This window comes from Juglans microcarpa x Juglans regia, chromosome 2S, assembly GCF_004785595.1.
Source record: "Juglans microcarpa x Juglans regia isolate MS1-56 chromosome 2S, Jm3101_v1.0, whole genome shotgun sequence".
Taxonomy (NCBI): Eukaryota; Viridiplantae; Streptophyta; class Magnoliopsida; order Fagales; family Juglandaceae; genus Juglans; species Juglans microcarpa x Juglans regia.
Genome location: NC_054597.1, coordinates 27,841,783 through 27,863,533, shown reverse-complemented (window position 1 = coordinate 27,863,533; position 21,751 = coordinate 27,841,783). Strand labels below are relative to the sequence as shown.

Genomic DNA, 21,751 nt, shown 5'->3' with positions numbered 1-21,751 from the left:
AACAATAAAAATCGAGCTGACAAACCGTTCGAATAGTTTTTGTTCTCAATTCGAACAAAACATTTATATTGTTCGATTCCCATCGGATTTATATTGTTCGAACTGCATATTTATTCGTTCGAATCCAAATTAACTGTTCGAACAAGTCCTGATTTTGTTCGAATGGGTATAAACCGTTCGAACAGGGATCGATATTGTTCGAACGGTATTATTTGGCGTTCGAATTAAACACCTGGTAGTTCGAACAGAGTAGTTCATGTTTGAACATAGTAGTTTCAATTCAAACATCACAATATATAATACAATTAGAATTAGAATTTTATTTATATTCATTGTGTATTTGTTTTATGAACAGTGAACTAATGGTATACATTGGAAGAAAACGTGAGAGAGAGGGCAAACCTAGCAGTGAAGCTAGTGAGATGAGGAGGCTGATATTGATAAAGTGGGAGATCATTATACAAGACTTCAGCAATTTTGTCTGGATAGAGCCTGTTTTCTACTATCAGAGATAGAGAATAGAGTCCTATTTGTCAGCAGAGGGGGTAAGTGAGTTTTATCGGGCCATGGGTCAAATTGAGGCTAATGAGGGGTCATTCTTGTTCGTTATTCGGGGAGTGAGTATTACTATCTTAACAGATATTATCGTTGATTTTTTGGGATCCCCCGTGAGTTTGGTGCATACACCGGCTGTAAGAACAGATGTCGAAGATGCCTTTGAGGATAAGGCTCTAGCAGATGACGATCCCACGCACAATGAGATTCGGTAGTTGATACATGACGATTTGGCTCCTCCATATTATGACAGTAAGGTGGTCAAACAGATTGATTATATCGCATTTTTTGGAATGCAGAATTTGATTGTCTCCCATAATATTGATTTGAGGAAACACAAAACTGATTTCGACATCGAACGAGCTCGATATATGTTACAGATAGCACGAGGAGAGCCGATTGATCTGCCTTTATACTCAAGTGGAGGTAGTTTATTGTATGCATTGCAGAGCAGAAACAACCACAGATCGGGTTTCTTAACAAAGTAACCTTTAACAAGAGCGAAGACCACTTTTGAAAGGCTCACATGAATGTTCCAGTAGCAAGATAGTGGCACGGAGCGTGATCCAGCTTCTACTGATACCAATATTGATAGACAGGCTGCAAGAGCTATTACCACAGAGATGCGATCCTTGCTCGAGGAGCATCACACACTTTTGATACAGGACATGGAGAGCATCACTGCACCTATCATGGTTCAACTGCAGGAGATTGAGAGACACTTTACTGCGATCCAGGAGGACCTAGATAGTCTTACATAGCAATTTTGAATTTTGGATCTGACTTTTATTTGTTATATATAGTACCTAGCTTGTTTCTTATCAAAAATCATTTTTCTTATTTTTCTTATCAGTTCATGATAATATAAAAAATGACATTCCCTAGAAAGTAATTCTTTTTAGTTGCAAATTCTTATTTACAATAACAAAATTCATTAATTAATTTTTAAATTAATTATATAAAATTCTTAGGACGACATATATGATATATTTTAATTTACCATAAATAATAATAAATCTGTATAGGTAGATTTTTCATCTTTGGAAACTGATAATTAATAGACTCAAATAATATTTATTTTTAAAAATATTTGAATATCTTTCAATAAATTTCTATAATTAAACCTATTTAGATTGTCTATGCCAACGTTTGAACGACTCTTATGAGAATTCGAACAGTTTATAACTCCGTTCGAACATGAAAGTACCATTCGAACGCTATAGCAACCATTCACGCCAGATTTATTTATAACTTCCCGTCAAAAAATTTGTTCAAATGATTAAATATATCATTCGAATGATTTCTAACTTTTCCCGAGCATAATTTTATATACATTCCTGCCATGATAGTTATTTGAATAGTTATGTCAACATTCAAATGTGAATTACAATACTGTTCGAACGTGTATAGGAACGTTTGAACCGTATAGTAACCATCCCCACCATATTTATTTATAATTTCTCACCAAAAAAATTCGTTTAAATGATTAAATATCGCGTTCGAATGGTTTCGACTTTTCCCCCCGCACAGTTGTCTATACTTTCCTGTCATGACTATTATTCGAACAATTATGTAAACATTCAAACGTGAATTAGAATATTGTTCGAATGTGTTTGTGAACGTTCGAAAGGTTTTTTTTTAGATGCTATATTTCATTCTAAAAAGTCTAGTTTAAACAAATATATGTCTATTTGAATGCGTAAAAAACCGCTTCCATGTTTTGGGACAAAATTTAATTTTCGTCGCAAATAAGTACTTTTAGGGACGAAATTTAATTTGTCCCTAAAAGATTTCTTCTCTAAAGATCAAATTTCTTTTGTAGCTTGCTAATGCTCCTCCTCCTGTGCACTTATTCTGCCCATAAAACATAGTCCTGCACCTACTCGCCACCAAAATTAAACAAGAAAAAAGAAGAGTAAGGCCCCGTTTGGATGTTGAGATAGTCTCAAATCATCTTATCTTATCTCATCTCAATATCTAAACACCACTCAAGTACAAACACTTTATAATTTCAAGTTTTGAACTTTTTCATATAATCATTACCTAATCATCACAATTTTTTCAAACTTTTAAATAAAACACAAAAAATAACTCAAAATTTTTAAATCTAAAAAAAAAAGATTAAAAAGTATTTTAATAATATTCTAACTTTAAAATATTTTTATTCAACTTTTTCTCTCTTTTTTTAAAACTCTATAAAATATATTAATTCAAATAATTTTACTATTATTTACATATTTTTCATTTTATCTCATCACAACGACAAACGAAGCGAAAATGAAATACAAAAGCCTCATACTAGTCATGCCGACGCTATTATGGAGAAATTATATTAAGTGAAACTGCCAACCATATACATGAACCGCTTAGCTTTAATATATATAATTCAACTCTCTCTCTAGTTTCATCCTTATCCGTCTTTCATCCTTCCTAGCGAGTCAATGATTGTACGTACTACCTATGAGGCAATATTCTTCCCAGCGGGATCCCTAGCATTGCCCAAGATTTAAGTTGCATTTGGTTGCAAGATTTAGCTCAGCTTAGTCTAATTTTAAACTAAATCTAACATCCAAACACCTAACTTTCAAATTACTAAATTCATCTCAACTCAAAACCTCCTTAAACATGGGACCTATAACTTTTTTCAACTTAACACTTCTTTATTCGTGAGATGCACAACCTTTTTTAACTTCTCATAAAAAGTACTAAACTCATATTAACATTCAAACACACTTTAAATTCAGTTTAGATGGACCTCACATAACTCCCTCCACCACTCGACTCACTACTATTCATAAAAAATTGAACTCAGCTTAACATCCAAACACCGCCTTAATTAGAATGTACATGAGTGAGTCTTGTTTTACACTGGCACAGATTTCCAAAGAAAATTGTTAGGTTTGCATTCCTTTTATCACTTTTAACATGTGAAAAATTTATTTAGAGCTATATCCCATCTCACCCATAGCCATAGGTGACCTCTAAGCCTAAGGAGAGAAAACAAAAAACTATCACAATCCTGTTTATCTATATTTTAATACCAAAATTAAGTTTTTAAGTTTTAACTTTAAGAACAAATACTGTCTTTAAATCTTTACATTTGGGTCAGTGTTTGATACACAAGGAGAATGACTACTACATGTCAGCCTTCTTTCATCGTTTAAGGAAAGAGATCATAACAGCATAAATGAACAACATATATATTTTTCAGATGTAAAAGCCTTTCTCCTTTTGATATTCTGTCTTAAAGACCAAGTACTGGAGGATTAGCAAACATGCATTATTGAACTCTGTAATTAAATTTTTAAACGTATATTTATTGTTATTATTAAACCCTCACTAGTGGTGTCAATGCTCAACATGTGCCTAAGATGTAACTAGTTTTCATGTTCAGCTTGTTCATTCAATCATTGCATAGAAAATGGATTGGTTGGTCATTCTAGAGACCATTCTCTCGCACTCTCGACCCATCTTAAAGAGTTTTTTTAATTTCAATGCTTCTTGCTGAGATTTTGTCACTGACTCTAGATCTCTTGCTTGTAATATTAAACAGACTACTGGTTCTCTTTACTTCTGGGCTGCTCTTTATTTGTTTCAATAGACTTACATTTGTTTGATTTAGTGACTTTCTTACTTGGTTGCTTATTCTGTTTCTCTCTTCCATTCATGTTCATTGTGAATAAGGGTGCCTATATATCTTTTTCCTATGCTCTCATCGATTTGTTCTGTGGTTGTGAGTGAATGCAGATTATGAGGTTGATTTCTGGCCTTATATTACTGTGTTGTCCTGTCTGTCTGCTATCCACTTCATCTCTCATTTCTAGTTACAAAGTACGCTTTCATTAAAATTTGGGTGGCATGGCAAAGAGATCTCTTTTGTATTTTTTGCTTAGGAATATCATTTACTGTGATTCCAATGCCGCATTTACTATTTTTAGTCTTTTTATTATATATATATATATATTTCTTTAGATCATTGGACTGTGTGGGGAAATTTAAATGTGATCGTACAGTTTTTTATAGTTTCCTTTGTCCACACTCTGGTACCTCATTTGGTTCCAACATTGGTTTGGAGATTTGGGCTATTTTGCATGTTTGTCACTAATTTTTCTATTTGCTGCACTATTTAAGTAAATTAATTATATCTTATAGTTATATATACATATATTATATATAAGGGTCTCTAATTTGAAGTATAGCTTGGATAATAGTTCATCTCTATTTTTGGAGGAGCATAAAGGGCCCAAGAAAGTATAAAAATAGAATATTAGAATTGTGGGGTGGGAGAGGGAGAGACAACTTTGAAACTGAATGAATTTGTTTAGAAAGCCCTATATCTACAATGAGATAATAGTTTGTGTGGATGATGCAGCACTTACGTATGGTATATTTAGAGATTGTGAGCGATTAGCTTTTTGAGTGTGAGTTGGGAAGTTGAAGTAATTTATGTATTTTGTTTTTATGTATTTTTTTTTTTTAATTTTGTAAAAAATTTTTTTCTGGAGAGTAAAATTCGTTGGGAATACATAATGATAACGATAACTCATAATCACTGAAAAATATATCTAGTCATTTTCGGCAATTTATTAACCTTTTGATAATATATATCATCGTAATTGATTTTTTTCGATGATTTAATGATAAATGAAAATGTCATTTTTGTCTTTTTTGATACATTTGCGATAGACAAAAATCTCACACTTCACCCATTCTAGATTCAAATTTATAAATCTATGCATTGTTACCTCTTTCCATCACTCTTATGCATCTTCTACGGGTATACCATTTAATAAATTAGTAAATTCAATAAGAAATAGAGACAATTTCGAGGATGCCCTATTCTTCCCGGAAACAAATACAATTAGCTTAATTTTTGATGCATTTTTCCATAGGCAAATGATATTCAGTTATGGAATGTACAAGTGTTACATAATCTTTTTGAAAAAAAGTGAGTAAATACGAGATTCACATAAAAAAATTAATTTTTTAACAATAAATTTTACTGATCTTTTTCAAAAACATTATGAGACACTTGCATATTCTACAACGGTATATAGTATTACTTTTTTACATAACATAACACAACACAACACAGAAACTCACGCATTCCGATAACACATAGGGACGCAACATGACTAACTTATATATATTATCTTCCAAAGACACGTGACTTCCATATGTCTTATTCTACTTGGGCCCTGTTTGTCATATCTTTTCTTATCTTATCTCATCTTATCGTTACAATTTTATTAATTTTTTATATAAAATATAATAAACAATTCAACTTTTTTAAATTTAAAAATAATAATAATATTAAAAAATAATATTATAATAATATTTTATTCAACTTTTAACTTTTATCTTAATTTATCTCATCTCAATACAGTACCTTAATACAAGCAACCCATATTAGGAACGCAACAGTGCACTATTTTGGGCCACCATCAAACTACAAAGATGAGAGGTCTAGCTCAGGCAAGCAACCACGATGTTTGTTTCACCAACATTGCACCATGACATGACACATTTTTTTCTCACATTTGTCACAACACAACGAAATTCAACCCATCGCTAGCTGCTTGCTCTTCAACGCAAGCACCCATTTTTAGGCCTATTGTAAAAGCCACAAGTCTTGAAATGTTGGGTCCAGATATGACCATTAGAGAAACCTATATCGAACATTAGTTTATAAAAAATAAAATGTAATATTATAACTATATTTATTAAAATATATTTTTTATTTGTCTCCTGCATTGGCATCCCTGAAGCAGGAACAAAATGACAAAATAAGTTGGAACTTGTCTCAATCACACATCTATCGAAAGGATATAAAAAACTATGAAGAGGACAAAAAGTTAGACAGACCCAACCAGAATTACAAAAAAATAGTATTTTTAAGATATTTTTTAATATCATCTGATAAAGCAATGTTTAGATCTTATCCTATAATAATTATTATAATTAAGTGATGCTCGGACAATCAGGTAAGGTAAAAATTTTTATATATAATAATAAAATAATTTATAAATAGTTATAAGATAGTTTGAATTAAATATTTATTAAATTTTGAAAAAAAATAAAAAATTAAATAAAAAATATTTTAAAATTAATATATTATTTTTTAATATTATTTTTATTTTAAAATTTGAAAAAATTAAATTTTATATTATATTTTTTATTTAAAAATTTAAAAAAATTATAATGGTTAGATATAAACCAATGTTAGATTATAATAATAATTAACAAACAATCCTCTTGTCTCTCTCCCTCCATGCTTTAGAGGTTCTATTGCTTACTGATAATTCATAACAGAGATTCTACATCAAGAACATCTCCACGGCAACAAAATTTGTCACCAAAAATTTTCTCAAAACCTCAAAAAAAGAAAGAAACGAGTCCATGTTCAAAACAATCGCCATCACCTTCCTAGGCTTAGCCACCTCTTTCACCTTCCTCCTGATTTCTCCCCCTCCAAAATCTTCCTATCACTCCCTATTCACATCTCCTTCTCTATCCGACAACTTTTCAGTAGCAAACCACCTACACACCCTCACTCGCCGGCCTCATGTTGCTGGCTCTGAGGCTAACGCCGAGGCGGCAGCCTATGTTTTATCCATCTTTACTTCCAGCAATATCCAATCACACATAGCATCCTATGAGGTGTCTCTGACTTACCCTCTATTTCGTTCCTTGATATTAACACGTCCACCTCCAGAGCCACCCACTACGTTCAATCTTTGCCAAGAAATTTATGATGGAGATCCATATGCTGATGTAGCAGACCAAGTTCAGCCTACCTTTCATGCATATGCAAAGTCAGGCAATGTCTCTGGACCTGTGGTTTATGTGAACTACGGACGTGTGGAAGACTACATGACACTGAAAGAAATGGGTGTGAATGTCTCGGGTGCTATTGCATTGGCAAAATATGGAAAAATATACCGAGGAGACATAGTAAAGACTGCATATGCAGCAGGCGCTATAGGGGTATTGGTGTATACAGATCGAAAGGACTATGGCGGTGGGGGAGGGGATGTGCGGTGGTTCCCAGATGATAAATGGATGCCACCAAGCGGAGTACAGGTGGGATCAGTTTACAAAGGGATCGGAGACCCTACTACACCAGGATGGGCGAGCACTAGAGAATGTGAAAGGTTATCAGAAGAGGAGGTAGAGAAAGGAGGGGATGTTCCCCTCATACCATCATTGCCGGTGTCAGCGGCAGATGGTGAAATAATCTTGAGATCCATTGGTGGACAAGTCGCCAATGAGGACTGGCAGGGAAGCAAAGATGCACCTACTTATAGGCTTGGACCAGGGCCAGGAATTGTCAATCTCAATTACACAGTAAGCTCAAATTAGGACACAGTATCTATACATTCTTATGCACAATGTAGAAACGTTGAATCTAGCCCTAGTGATACAATTAGAGGAAAACTAGAACCAACAGCTGCTTTTAGTTTGCTTAATTGCCACCATGGATGTTATTTTCAGGGAAAGCAATTCATAGGGACAATTCAGAATGTCATTGGTGTGATTGAAGGAGCAGAAGAGCCAGATAGGTATGTACAATTTCTTTCACAAACAAAAGGAATAGCTAAATTTCCAGTTCAATTCGCATCCAACAAAGGAAAGCGTGCATAAAGTTCATACCATGCTTTAGTAACTCATCATAGCATAATAGAAAAGTCGCACAACTACCTACCTTGTAATGGTTAACTCACAACTTTACAATTATTTGTAGATTTGTCATTCTGGGTAATCATCGGGATGCATGGACATTTGGAGCCGTTGATCCCAACAGTGGCACTGCAGCGTTGTTAGAGGTAAACATGATTCCATTAGATGGCCTTGTCAAGTATCTACCCGATTAGAAAAAAATACCAAAACAGCACCACCTGATTTTGATACTTACCGTAGATTGCAGAAAGACTGGGGAAATTGCAAAAAAAAGGATGGAAACCTCGAAGAACAATTGTGTTGTGCAATTGGGACGCTGAGGAATATGGACTGGTCTCTTTCTCTCTCTCTCTCTCTCTCTCTATATATATATATATATATATTTATTAACCAAACTACTGTATTCAGATAGGATCCACTGAATGGGTAGAAGAGAACAGAGAAACACTAGCTTCAAGGGCTGTTGCTTACTTGAATGTTGACTGTGCTGTATCTGGACCAGGATTCCATGCCTCTGCAACTCCCCAGCTTGATGAACTACTCAAACGAGCAACTCAACAGGTATCTCAAACTTATAAATGCAAGAATAAGCATAAGGTATGGAGCAGCTACAATAACCCAGTAGCAAAAGCAACAATTAATAACCCCTACCAAGAGTTTATGTTCTGATATCACCACTCCAGTCCATGCAAATAGTATTAGCAGTTGTATATACCAAGAAACAATGTAAAACCAAAAAGGATTAGATTACTTCTTAACCTCAATTATTTGGAATTTTACATTTTGCTCTCCAAACTATCAAAATATATAGTTGGACTCTTTAACTAATGCCAACAGACAAATAATACCCTGGGTTAAGATCTAATGGTCAAAATGGAGGAAAACATGTGACGCATCAAACCTTATCCGAATTTGTTATTTGCCTGTTAAGGTAATTAGAGGGTGCAATGTGACAGTTTTTGTAGGTAAGAGTAAGAAGTATTCTTAAGCCAATAAAGTTTTTTAGCAAAATCTATAATCTATCTGGAGTTCAATCCCTTCCTGGTTCATGCCAAAAGAAATGTATTTATCTATTGCTGCTGTTATCTCACTTATCTCAACTGAACTAATTGATATTTGAAGGTTCAAGACCCAGATAACTCATCACAAACTATTTACGATTCGTGGGTTAGTTCCAACAATTCTCTCCTGGTAAGACAAGTTCAAATGCCTAGTAGCATCAACTTGACATTATAATCTCAAATCCATACTTTTAAGAAAGAAATAAAGCTGCATTGTAGTAATTCTTAACATAAAAGGTGCAATTGAGTTTATTTCTAGCAAACCACTCACTCATATTTATAATTGCACGTTTAACATATTACCAAAAATAGATAACGCAAAGGAGATGACTTTTATCTAGTGAATCTTGAAACTTACATGGTTAACTATTTAGGCTCATTAACCTGTACTTTCTATACAAAGATCGAGAGGCTAGGAGAAGGAGGATCAGATTTTGCAGCATTTGTGCAACATGTAGGAATTCCAGCAGTTGCGATGTTTTACGGAGGAGGTAACAAGTACAAATTCTGTTCTTTTCACATAATCCTTTAGTTGATAAGATGATATATGCTTCTATCATGCATGCTTGAGCCACTTTTCTGCTAAAGAAAGCAACTGCTTGTATAATTCTGAGGATAGGTATAAAGAATTTGATAATTGAAAAGGTTCCATCATAAAATTTCTTTCTCCAAGTAAAGCAAAACAAACAAAAGGAAAGAATTAATTAAGTGTTGAAACTCAAGCAATGGTATCATATTTAATGAATACATGACAACCACCTGCTATAACCAGCGCTCATCGCATTGCAAATATCATAGGTCAGTACTAAAGGGGTTTTCTAGATAACCATCGCAATATAACCAAAACCTCCAACCTAATCCTCTTAGAACAATCTCCTTGCCTAATTAAGAATATGGCAGAGTTTCAGAGAACAGCTTCAAATTTCTCACATTCAAGAAAGGAATTACTTTGCAGTAGTAGCTAAAAAAAAAAGATTTTGAAATATATGCATGGTTCATCACCTAAAGGAACTTTTGATCTTCCTGAAAGGAAACAACTTATAAATTCCCAGCCAAAATTAACCTTGAACTGATACATCCAAAGTTTAATCACAAAACTCACCAAGGATGAAAAAAGTGATATTCAATATTGTAGTAAGCGACTACACACCGTTACCTTAATAAGTTTCAAAACATCAAAACGTTTTGTCCATTAGTAAACTATAAGCAGTGTAACATGGAAGCATGCTATTTAGAAGTTTCATGACTTGCCATTAAATAGTTGTCATCTAGTGCAGGTTACCCTGTATACCACTCAATGTACGATGACTTTATCTGGATGGAAAAATATGGTGATCCAATGTTTCGTAGACATGTTGCAGGTGAGATAAAAGTTTTATCTAGCAGCATAAAAAACAATCTGGATTCCTTCATAACCCAAAAAATAGCTTCTGAAGTATTCCTTGATTATTGCTTGTTCAGCATATACTCCAAGACAAGTAAAAAAAAAGTACTAAAAACTAACATTTCATGTACAAGATTTTTTTTTTTTTCAAAGGAATAAATAAGATTTTTTTTCATATATATATATTTTTTAATGTACAAGATTAGTTTCTAGCCGGAAACTAACATTTTTTCCTTTATTTGGTCTCAACTACCCAAAAAATTAAAATTCTATCAAATTTGTTTCTTGGAAACAGTGGCAAGTGTTTGGGGTTTAGTAGCTCTTTGGTTAGCAGATGAGGAATTTTTGCCTTACAACTATCTCTCCTATGCACAGGAGCTCCAGGTACGCTAATGTTAAATTGTACCAAAATAATCACATGTAGTCTTAAAAAACAGAGGCAAACATTAATACAATGAATTGAATCCATGAAATGAATAACAGACATACACGAAGGACTTAGGAGATAGGATCTCAGATAAGAATGTGAGCCTAACCCCTTTACTCGAGTCCATAGAGGAGCTAAAAAAAGCAGCCACCACAGTGAACAACCAGATCAAGGTATAAGATTGAGTTTCTATATACTGTGTTGAAACAAATAATACTTGATATCTAAAAATCATGAAGTACGAATCTCTAGGAAATGAAAGAACGAAAAGGTTGGGCATCAATATGGAATAAAGATCCTTTGAAGGTGAGAGAGCTCAATGACAGACAAATGATGACAGAGCGTGCATTTACAGACCGAGATGGACTCTCCAGAAGGCCATGGTATAAGCATTTGGTATGTTTGTCTCAACCAACTTGTGAATCCTTATTTGAATTTGGCATAGTTTTCAAAAGCTCAACATAAAAAGAGAAAAGTTTCCAGAAATGAGAACTGAATTGATTAGACCATTTGAATATCTTGCCGAATCTATTGTTTTCTCTTTTGCAGATTTATGGGCCCTCGGAGCACGATGACTATGGATCCAGCTTCTTTCCCGGCATAGATTATGCCATTGAGAAGGCAAAGACCTTGAATACTACAGAGACATGGCATTTAGTACAACGTGAAGTTTGGAAAGTCTCTCGAGCTATCAGACATGCTTCACTAGTTCTCAAGGGCGAACTAACATGACTATGCACATACATGTTCCACAACTTAATGAAGGCCATGCAACTCAAACATGTTTTTGTAACTTAATCTGATAATAGAACCATTTTGTTCCAAGTCTTTCTACAGATTATGCTCACTTCAGGTCCTCACTATCCAAAATGCTCAAGGGAACAAAAACATAAAAGAAAGCGATCACTGTAAGTTAAATGATTCCAAAAATTATTGAGACTAATCGGTGAGATATGCAATACTCATGTCAATAGACCAGGAAGCATGCAGAAGCAGAAGCACTAAGTAATCACTGTAAAAGCCTTGCCAATTCTTAGATTCACACTCTTTCATGGGAAGCGTATAAGTTAAAAAATATCATCATATATCATCCAACATCTACAACTGCTATCTAATCCTACATGCTTACATTTCCTTTGCAACGAAACCAGGCGTCAAAATCCATCCCCCCCATGAAAGAAAGAAGAAAAGAGAAGAAAGTCACAGAGAATTGAGACATCACCTGGAAGGAATAAACATGAGGGTGTGAAGGGCACAAAAAATGTCTTTCATCTGGAAGAAACGGCGCTCATAGTTTTTTAGATCAATGGAGTCACCGTGCTTGAAATAAACTTTGACAGGGCCCCTTTCGTGTCTGGGCAGAATCAACTTGAAGAAGTGGCCCTGGTCAAAAAGCTTCTTGAGGACATGCCATAAATAGAGGTAGTACTCCCTCCTGGTTTTTAGTTTCTGATCAAACCATTGTCTTCTCGGATTTCGGAAGGTCGTGATTTCCTGCAATTTTTTTTTAGTGTAATTATTTACATTAATCTATAACCATAACACACCTCATGTGTTGAGTTAAAAAAAAAAAAAAAAAAAACATCATGGGAGGTGTGCAAAGAGTGCCGCACTCTTTTTTTTAATCGAAAGCTCATCGCATGAGGCGGCGGACTGCAATATCCTCTCGTCTAATCTCGTATCATTTTATTTTAATATCTAAATATTATAAATAAAAATATTTTTTAATTTTTAATTTTTTATCTAATTATTAAAATAATTCATTTTTTTTAATTTTAAAACAAAAATTATATTTTAATAATATTTTAAATTTATAATTTTTTTGTTTAATTTTTTTTTATTTTTTAAAACTCTATAAAATATTTTAATTAAAATTATTTTATTAGATCATCTCATCTTATCTAACTATAGAAAGGAGGCCTTACCCACACTTTATTAATTGTAAAAAGTATTTGCGTTAATGCTCATCTCTTCACGATGCTTTATTTTGTTTGACTTTTTTTTGGCCAGTTTGATATTTAAAATATTTTAATATATTTAAAATAGTTTGAGTTAAAATATTTTATTAGATTTTAAAAATAATATAAAAAAATTTAAATAAAAATATTATAAAATTAAATACTATTTAAATATAATTTTTTAATATAATTTTTATTTTAAATTTTAAAAAATTATATTATTTTTTATATTTTGTTGAGAGTTTGAAAAAGTTGTAATGATTAGATAAAAAAAAAAGATTTGAAGTTGAAAATATTTTATGTTTGAATAATATTTAGAAAATTAATATTTGAGAATACTTAGTAACATAGATATTAGCTAAGCCTGGAGAATGACAGGTATAGTTGCATAGGTTATATGTTATTAAAAATTTATATTTATACAATATATTTTGATTCAGATAAAAATATCACATCATCTATATTTTGAGATTATTTAATAATTATTTTTAATTTTTATATCACCTAATAGCTTGCATGTAAAATTAGGGACTTTATGTTTGGGAGATAGGTGGCATGTGAAATTGAGTCTCTTTGTTTGAACGATTAAATTAGAGCGAATGAGAGAATAAGTAATATAGATCTCCTGCAATCTTTTGCCTGGATGGGAGGAGGGGGTTGTAATTGCGGGGTGATTTTGTAATTGCCTTGTTCTGCTTTAGGTGATTGGGGTGAGAGGAGCAGTTTGCCTGGGGAAAGTTGATCTCATTGGTTGTAACCAGTGGAGTGTTTAGAGATTGCAAGAAAACATGATGAACGACTTGGCTGACTTATGTGGTCATTTGTCATTAACTGAGGAAGAAAAAGTTGGTATTGAAATAGGGATAGCTGATGTTGCAGATACTTTCTTGCGTGGGAAGTGTTGCCTTGTGGGAAAATTAATTGCTGATAAACCTCTTAACGGAAGTTTTTCATACTACAATGTTGAAGATTTGGAGAGTTTCTGGGCAAGTTAGTGAGTGATCTGTTGAAAGTTAGATAGACACGATCTTTTCAAAGACTTCAATGGCTATACATCAATTTAGGACATGATGTTTGACAGTGAGACTTTTTTGGTTTAACTCCATCATCTTCCTTTGGGTGGTATGAATAAATTTGTTGGGAAAAAGTTGGCTCTGTCATAGGTACCGTGGATATGGTGGATGTTGATAACAACGACATAGGCTGGGGCAAGTATTTGCGTATTCCCGTTTTGGTTGATTTGTTGAAACCATTGGTCAAGGGGATGATGGTTAAATTTGGGGAGACTTCTACTTGGGTTGCTTGCAAATATGAATGTCTGCCCAAATTTTGTTTTCATTTGTTGGAGGAGAAAAACTGATATTCTATTCTAGAGGGAGAGAGGAGAGACTATTTCTGAAATTTTTCTAAGTGAATTACTTCTCAAGTGGCTTGCTTTGTGCCAATGCATACATGGGTATTTATAGGCTTGTAGATTCACCTAGCATTTACTCTAATACATGAACTTCCCTAGTACACAAATACCCAAGTACATGAATATCTCAAATACATGAATCTCTAAATACATGAATCTCCAAATACATGAATTACTTCTTTCAAGATGAACCTAGACTTTAGTTCATGAATATACTAAAAAATAATTTTATTTAAGTTTATTATTCAACACCCGCCTTTAAACTTAATTCTTGGTAACTCCGAGTAGCATCCGCAACTTGTTGAAAGTATCATACTTGAGAGGCTTCGTAAAAATATCTGCAACTTGATCATGAGTCTTCACAAATTTGACTTGTACTTCATTCTTGACAATGCATTCTCGAAGAGAATGAAATCTTGTATCAATATGCTTGCTTCTATCATGAAAGACCGGATTTTTCGCCAATGCAAGTGCCGACTTGTTATCAACATAAATCTCTGTGGCTTCCTCTTGTGGCATGAGTAGTTCCTTCAATAACCTTCTCAGCCAAATTGCATGACAAACACAAGATGTTGCAGCAACATATTCAGCTTCACATGTGGAGAGCGTTACAATTGGTTGTTTCTTAGAACTCCAAGTAAATGCTGCATTTCCCAAATAAAACACAAAACCAGTAGTACTCTTCCGATCATCCAAATCTCCGGCCCGATCACTATCACTATACCCCACAAGCTTAAATTCATTAGAAAATGAATAAAGAAGTCCATAATCAATAGTACCTTTTAGATAACGTAGAATCCTTTTAGCCGCTTTGAAATGCATTGTGCTTGGTGACTCCATATATCGGCTAACAAGTCCAACTCCATAAAGTATATCGGGTCTTGTGCAAGTCAAGTATCTCAAACTTCCAACAAGACTCTTGAATATTGTGGGGTCTACCTTCTCTCCTTTTTCATGCTTGGACAATTTCGCTTCATATTCAACTGGGGTGTTCACGGATTGACTATCTTCTATTTTGAATCTTTTGAGAATTTCCTTTGCAAAACCTTCTTGAGAGATAAAAATTCCATCCTCCATTTGTTTGATCTCAATGCCAAGATAATAAGACATAAGACCAATATCGGTCATTTCAAATTCTCTCGTCATAGCTTTCTTAAATTCTCCAAACATGCTTGAATTGCTTCCAGTAAAAATTAAATCATCAACATATATGCAAACAAGCAAAATGTCTCCATTTTCATGCACCTTAGCATAGAGTGCATATTCATGCGGGCACTTGGCGAATCCATTCTCCTGAAAATATTTGTCAATTCGACTATTTCATGCCCTTGGCGCTTGTTTTAAGCCATACAAGGCTTTCTTTAACTTTAGCACTTTATCTTCTTGCCCTTTGACCACATAATCCATAGGTTGCTCTACATAAACTTCTTCCTCAAGGATTCTATTCAGGAAAGCCGATTTGACATCCATTTGATAAATCCTCCACTTCTTTTGAGCTGCAAGAGAAATAATCATTCGAATCGTCTCTAATCGTGCAACAGGGGCAAAGACTTCTCCATAATCAATACCGGGACGTTGGCTATATCCCTTGGCCACCAATCTCGCCTTGAATCTTTCTACTTCTCCCTTTGCATTCTTCTTTACTTTGAAAACCCACTTCACACCAATGGGCTTTTGTCCCTCTGGTAAAATCACCAATTCCCAAGTATCATTCTTCTTGATTGATTTGATCTCCTCATCCATGGCAATTCTCCACATTTTCTCTTGTACCGCTTCTTCAAAACCTATTGGTTCACAATCGGCAAAGTGACAAAAAAGAGTTAGATCATCACTTAAATTCTCCGTTACCTCATAAAGATCTTGAAGACTTCTCATTCGGGATTGCCTTTCACTAGAACTTCCTTCATAAGAAGATGTTGAAGGAGTACTAGGAATTGTTGGTGATTGAGGAGGTGTCGTGAGTTCTTGTACATCATTTCCTTGATCTTCATCTTCAGGGAAGGGAAAGAAATTATATCTTTCATTTTCTTGATCACTCCAATCCCACAAACCTTCTTCGTCAAATTTCACATCTCTACTAATGACCATCTTCTTAGTGCTTGGATTATAAAGCTTGTAGCCTTTGGATCTTTGATCATAACTGATGAAGATGTGCTTCTTGCTTTTATCATCAAGCTTGGATCTTTCTTGATCGGGCACATGCACATAGCCAATACTTCCGAAAACTTTCAAATGGGAAACACTTGGCTTTCTTCCACTCCATGCTTCTTGGGGAGTTGAGTTCTCTACACTTCTTGTAGGACAACGATTTGATAAGTAAACAGCACAATCAACCGCTTCCGCCCAAAACTCTTTAGGCATCATCTTCGTCTTCAACATGCTTCGAGCCATATTGAGAATTGTTCTGTTCTTTCTTTCAACCACCCCATTTTGTTGAGGTGATCTCGGAACTGTCAAAGCCCGACGAATCCCATGTGCTTCACAAAACTCATTAAATTCATTAGATGTAAACTCACCCCCTCTATCTGATCTCAAAGCCTTAATCTCATAACCACTTTGTTTTTCAACAAGTGCTTTGAATTTTTTAAAAACACCAAACACTTCAGATTTTTCTTTCAAAAAATATACCCATGTTTTTCTACTGAAGTCATCAATAAAGAGGAGGAAGTATCGATTTTTACCAAATGAAGAAGGCTTGATCGGTCCACAAACATCCGTATGAACAAGTTGGAGCGGCTCACTTGCTCTTGTAAATGATTCTTTTGGAAAGCTCTTTCGGAATTGTTTGCCAACAAGACACCCTTCGCAAAGTTGATCAGATTGATCAATAGGTGGCAAGCCTTTCACCATCTCCTTTTGAGCCAACAACTTCAATCCACCAAAATTCACATGCCCAAGCCTCAAATGCCAAAGCCAAGACGTATCTTTCACACAAGCTTTGAGGCACTTAGCCACATCAGTTTGAATATCAAGCAAAAACATCCTGTTGCTTGTCATGGACACTTTAGCAATCAAATTCTTCTTGTTATCTCTTAGAAAAAGACTACGATTTTTCATTTCAATCTCATAGTCCTTTTCCAAGAGTTGCCCCAAACTCAAAATGTTACTTTTCATATTTGGAACATAATAAACATTTGACATAAATTGATGGCTCCCATTTTTTAACCGAATTAGAATCGTACCTTTCCCTTTGATGGGAACTTTTGACATATCTCCAAAAGTGACATTCCTGCTCACTGATTCGTCAAGCTCTACAAACTTGCTTTTGTCTCCGCACATATGATTGCTTGCAGCATTATCAAGATACCACAAATTCGATTTGTTAGTTTCTTCTCCTTTGTAAGCTAGTAGCAAAGTGGGCTCCGCTTCTTCATTTTCAACGTGATTCGCCTTTTCTTCAGCATTGCTAGGAGAACTCCAGCATTCTGAAGCATAGTGGCCATACTTTTGACAATTGTAGCATTTGATTTTAGACTTATCATATTGTCTCCCATTCTGCCTTGAGTAATTTCCTCTTCCACGACCTCTTGAGGATTGACCTCTTTCTTCATGGTTGGCGTTTTGATTGCTTTGTCCGCCTCTTCCTCGTCCTCGTCCTCTTCTTCCTCTTCCTGGTCCATGTCCGCGTCCTCTTCCTCGTTGACTTTTATCATGCTCTCCTTCCTTCTCTTTTACAGAGAGCTTTGTGGCGAGAACCTGCTCAATAGGTTCTTCCTTCTTCTTCTTGAGTCTCTCTTCATGAGCTTGAAGAGATCCCATGAGTTGATCAACCGTTATCGTCTCCAAGTCTTTTGACTCTTCGATAGCCACCACAATATAATCGAACTTTGAATGCAACGAGCGAAGAATCTTCTCAACCACCCGGACATCCTCCAGCTTTTCTCCATATCTCCTCATTTGATTCACAATGGCCAACAATTTTGAAAAATAATCTGCAATCGTCTCAAATTCTTGCATACGGAGGACTTCGAACTCACCTCGTAGCGTTTGGAGCCGTACCTTCTTCACTTTATCAACTCCTTGATAGGAGTTTTGTAAGATCTCCCATGCTTGCTTGGAAGTAGTGGCATTGGCTACTTTCTCGAACATTGCTTCATCCAAACATTGATGGATGAGCGTAAGAGCTTGTTGGTCCTTCTTCCGCAACTTTTGCAGAGCCTCCTTTTGATTAGGACTCAACGAAGCTTCATCTCTAGGCTCCTCATAGCCTTTCTCTACGATCTCCCATGCATCTTGAGATCCAAGCAAAGCCCTCATTCGAATGCACCAATTCTCATAATTCTCCTTTGTCAAATGCGGAAATTGAAACGGAAACGTTGAGTTGGCCATCTTCAGGATTTAGAAAAGACTGGCGCTCTGATACCAGTTTGTTGGAGGAGAAAAACTGATATTCTATTCTAGAGGGAGAGAGGAGAGACTATTTCTGAAATTTTTCTAAGTGAATTACTTCTCAAGTGGCTTGCTTTGTGCCAATGCATACATGAGTATTTATAGGCTTGTAGATTCACCTAGCATTTACTCTAATACATGAACTTCCCTAGTACACAAATACCCAAGTACATGAATATCTCAAATACATGAATCTCTAAATACATGAATCTCCAAATACATGAATTACTTCTTTCAAGATGAACCTAGACTTTAATTCATGAATATACTAAAAAATAATTTTATTTAAGTTTATTATTCAACATCATTGTGGTGTTATACAACATCTGTAGTCTGGTTGGGTCAAAGATTCTAGTAAACTTTTTCAAGACAAGCCAAAACAATATGGAACATGGCTTCCTGCATCATCGACTTTTGTTTTGAGGAGTAATATGTCTGCCTCTTCTCAATCACCAGGTTTGCCGGTAGAAAGTTTGGAGAAGTGCAGCAAGATGGACGGAAACAAAGTGGTTGATGACAGCGATAATACTAGAGTCAGTTTATAAACTGCTAATTTTCAAGGGAAGTTATCGTTGGTAATTCAAAATTTGAATTCAAAAGTAGAGAACCCATATGTCTCAACTATAAATGGGACTGATGTAATACCTATTGTTGCTGGTAAGAATAATCCTTCGGCTGAAGATACACATGATTGAGGATGTCTGGGCCTGTTGTTTGGGTCAGACTGCTGTGGATCCTCCTCATACTTTTGACAAAGCTACTATGTGCCTGTCTGAAAAACAAACCAGGTCTTAGAAGAGAAGGTTGTCTCAGGCTATGCATTCGAAAGGGACTGGTGGCCAAGTTTGTATGAAGTGTAAACCTCTCGGTAGTGGTACTCGTAAGTTTCATCCTTCTAATGAGACTTTTTACTTAGGGAAACTAAGTAAGAAATACAATTGTGACGAAATCACAGAGGCTGGTTGCCAGCCCCGCTGATTATTATGAATATTTTAAGTTAGAATTGTCGAGGGCTCTCAAGCCCTCGAACGGTTCGTGATCTTCACTAATTGGTGAGGAATTACAATCCCGATGTTTTATTTCTTATGGAAACAAAATGCTAAAATAGTAGAATGGTGAAACTGATGCACAAATTTGGTTTTGAAAATGTATTTACAGTAGATAGTATGGGTAGTCGAGGAGGATTAGCATTGTTGTGAAAAACTGAAGTTCATTTGGAAATTCAAAACTATTCCCTGCATCATATTTCTACAATTATTTTTTATTCTTCAAATGGTAGTTGTTGGAAGCTGACTGGTTTTTATAGGCATCCAGAGGTAAGTAAATGTGATGAAGGTTGGTTGTGACTCTTAGAGAAATTTTAGCCTATTCCTTGATTATGTTTTGGTGATTTTAACGAAATCCTCTGTCAATATGAGAAGTTTGGAAGTGCATGGAGATTTGCATCTCAAATGGAAGAATTCCAAAATGTTTTATCTGATTGTAAGTTGGGCAACCTTGATTTTAGGGGACCAAGGTATACATGGAGTAATAATAGGAATGATGAAACTTTCACCAAGGAGAGACTAGATAGAGTTGTAGCTGATGGAGAATGGATTGAAATTTATCCAACTATGGAAGTCATTGTACTGCCTACTTGTAGTTCAGGTCATTCCCCTGTTTTGGTCCATTTGGTTAAAAAGTTTAAAGCTGTAAGAAGGAATAAACGTTTCAAATTTGAAGCAAGTTAGACTTTATTTGATTATTGCCATGAACTTGTTGAGAACACCTAGACTTCATTTCAGACTTCTACTAATCAGGTTCAACAAACACAAGTTAATCTTGGGGATGTCATGTTCATTTGAGGAAGTGGAGAATAGATACTGGTTGGTCAAAACTGTGTACATCAAACAAAGGGGGAGGCCTTGGTTTTCGAGATCTTGGATGTTTCAACAAGGCTTTATTATCTAAGCAAAGGTGGAGGGTTGTTTAGCATTCTGATTCTCTGGTATCACAAGTTATGCAAGCAAAATATTATAGTCAATGTTGTATTCTGGATTAAAAACTAGGTTATAAACCTTCTTATGCATGGATAAGCATTCATGGAGCTAAAATGCTATTAATAGAAGGTTTAGTTTGGAGAATTGGTAATGGCAGTAAGATCTCAATTTGGAAAGATAAATGGCTTCCAAATCGTTAATATTTGCAATTCATACTCCGACTAATACTCTTGCTAGTACTGCTATGGTGGAGTTTGAACACTCCCATGGTAGTCAAATTGTTTCTGTGGAAGGCATGCAATAATGGCCTACCTACAAGAGCTAACTTACAGTTGAAGTCAGTAATTGACTCAGATCTCTGCCTTATTTGTAGACTTGTAAGAGAGGATGTAACACATGCCATATGGAACTGTGTAGCAACTGGGGATGTATGGAGTGTCTGTTGCAGGAAAGTGCAGAAGCTAATTGGAGATTTTCAGAGTTTTCTTAACCTCATTTTGTTTCTTAGTGATGCTCTTGATTCCCAGGATTTTGCAGAAGCGGTTGTCATAATGAGAAAGTTGTGGTTTAGGAGGAATGCTGTGATCTTTGATGGTATATTCAAGAATCCAAATACTTTGGTTTCTCGAGCTGTGGAACAACTGCAGGAGTATCAAGCTGCAAGAAATGACAATGTTGACAGAAATTCATTGGATCAATTCAATGGCAAGCTCCTCAGAAAAATCATTTAAAGGCAAGTTGCGATTAGCAATTGATAAAGATCATACTCGAATTGGTATTGGTATAGTGATCAGAAACTGTATGGAAGAAGTCACTACTATCATGAGGGAACCTAGTGTTGTTTGTTCTAATCCAACTGCAGTTGAAGCTCGTGCAACACTTACAGCTTGCATGTTTTGCAAAG

At 35.0% G+C, this 21,751-nt stretch overlaps 1 protein-coding gene and 1 long non-coding RNA gene across 2 annotated transcripts; one reads left to right on the top strand and one right to left on the bottom strand.

The window, feature by feature from the left end:
• The first annotated feature begins 6,804 nt into the window (after window positions 1-6,804).
• LOC121251919 (probable glutamate carboxypeptidase LAMP1) lies at window positions 6,805-11,928 on the top strand. The gene is made up of 12 exons (XM_041151326.1): window positions 6,805-7,902; window positions 8,050-8,117; window positions 8,300-8,381; window positions 8,476-8,568; window positions 8,644-8,796; window positions 9,358-9,426; window positions 9,700-9,787; window positions 10,574-10,657; window positions 10,976-11,064; window positions 11,164-11,280; window positions 11,360-11,503; window positions 11,657-11,928. The coding sequence occupies exons 1-12, from the start codon at window positions 6,955-6,957 to the stop codon at window positions 11,837-11,839; spliced, it is 2,118 nt and encodes a 705-aa protein (XP_041007260.1). The 5' UTR covers window positions 6,805-6,954; the 3' UTR covers window positions 11,840-11,928.
• On the bottom strand, window positions 8,277-8,834 carry LOC121251920. The gene is made up of 3 exons (XR_005938140.1): window positions 8,707-8,834; window positions 8,471-8,588; window positions 8,277-8,364 (listed from the first exon to the last, which is right to left on the bottom strand). It is a non-coding gene; the product is annotated as an uncharacterized LOC121251920 (long non-coding RNA).
• Window positions 11,929-21,751: the final 9,823 nt, after the last annotated feature.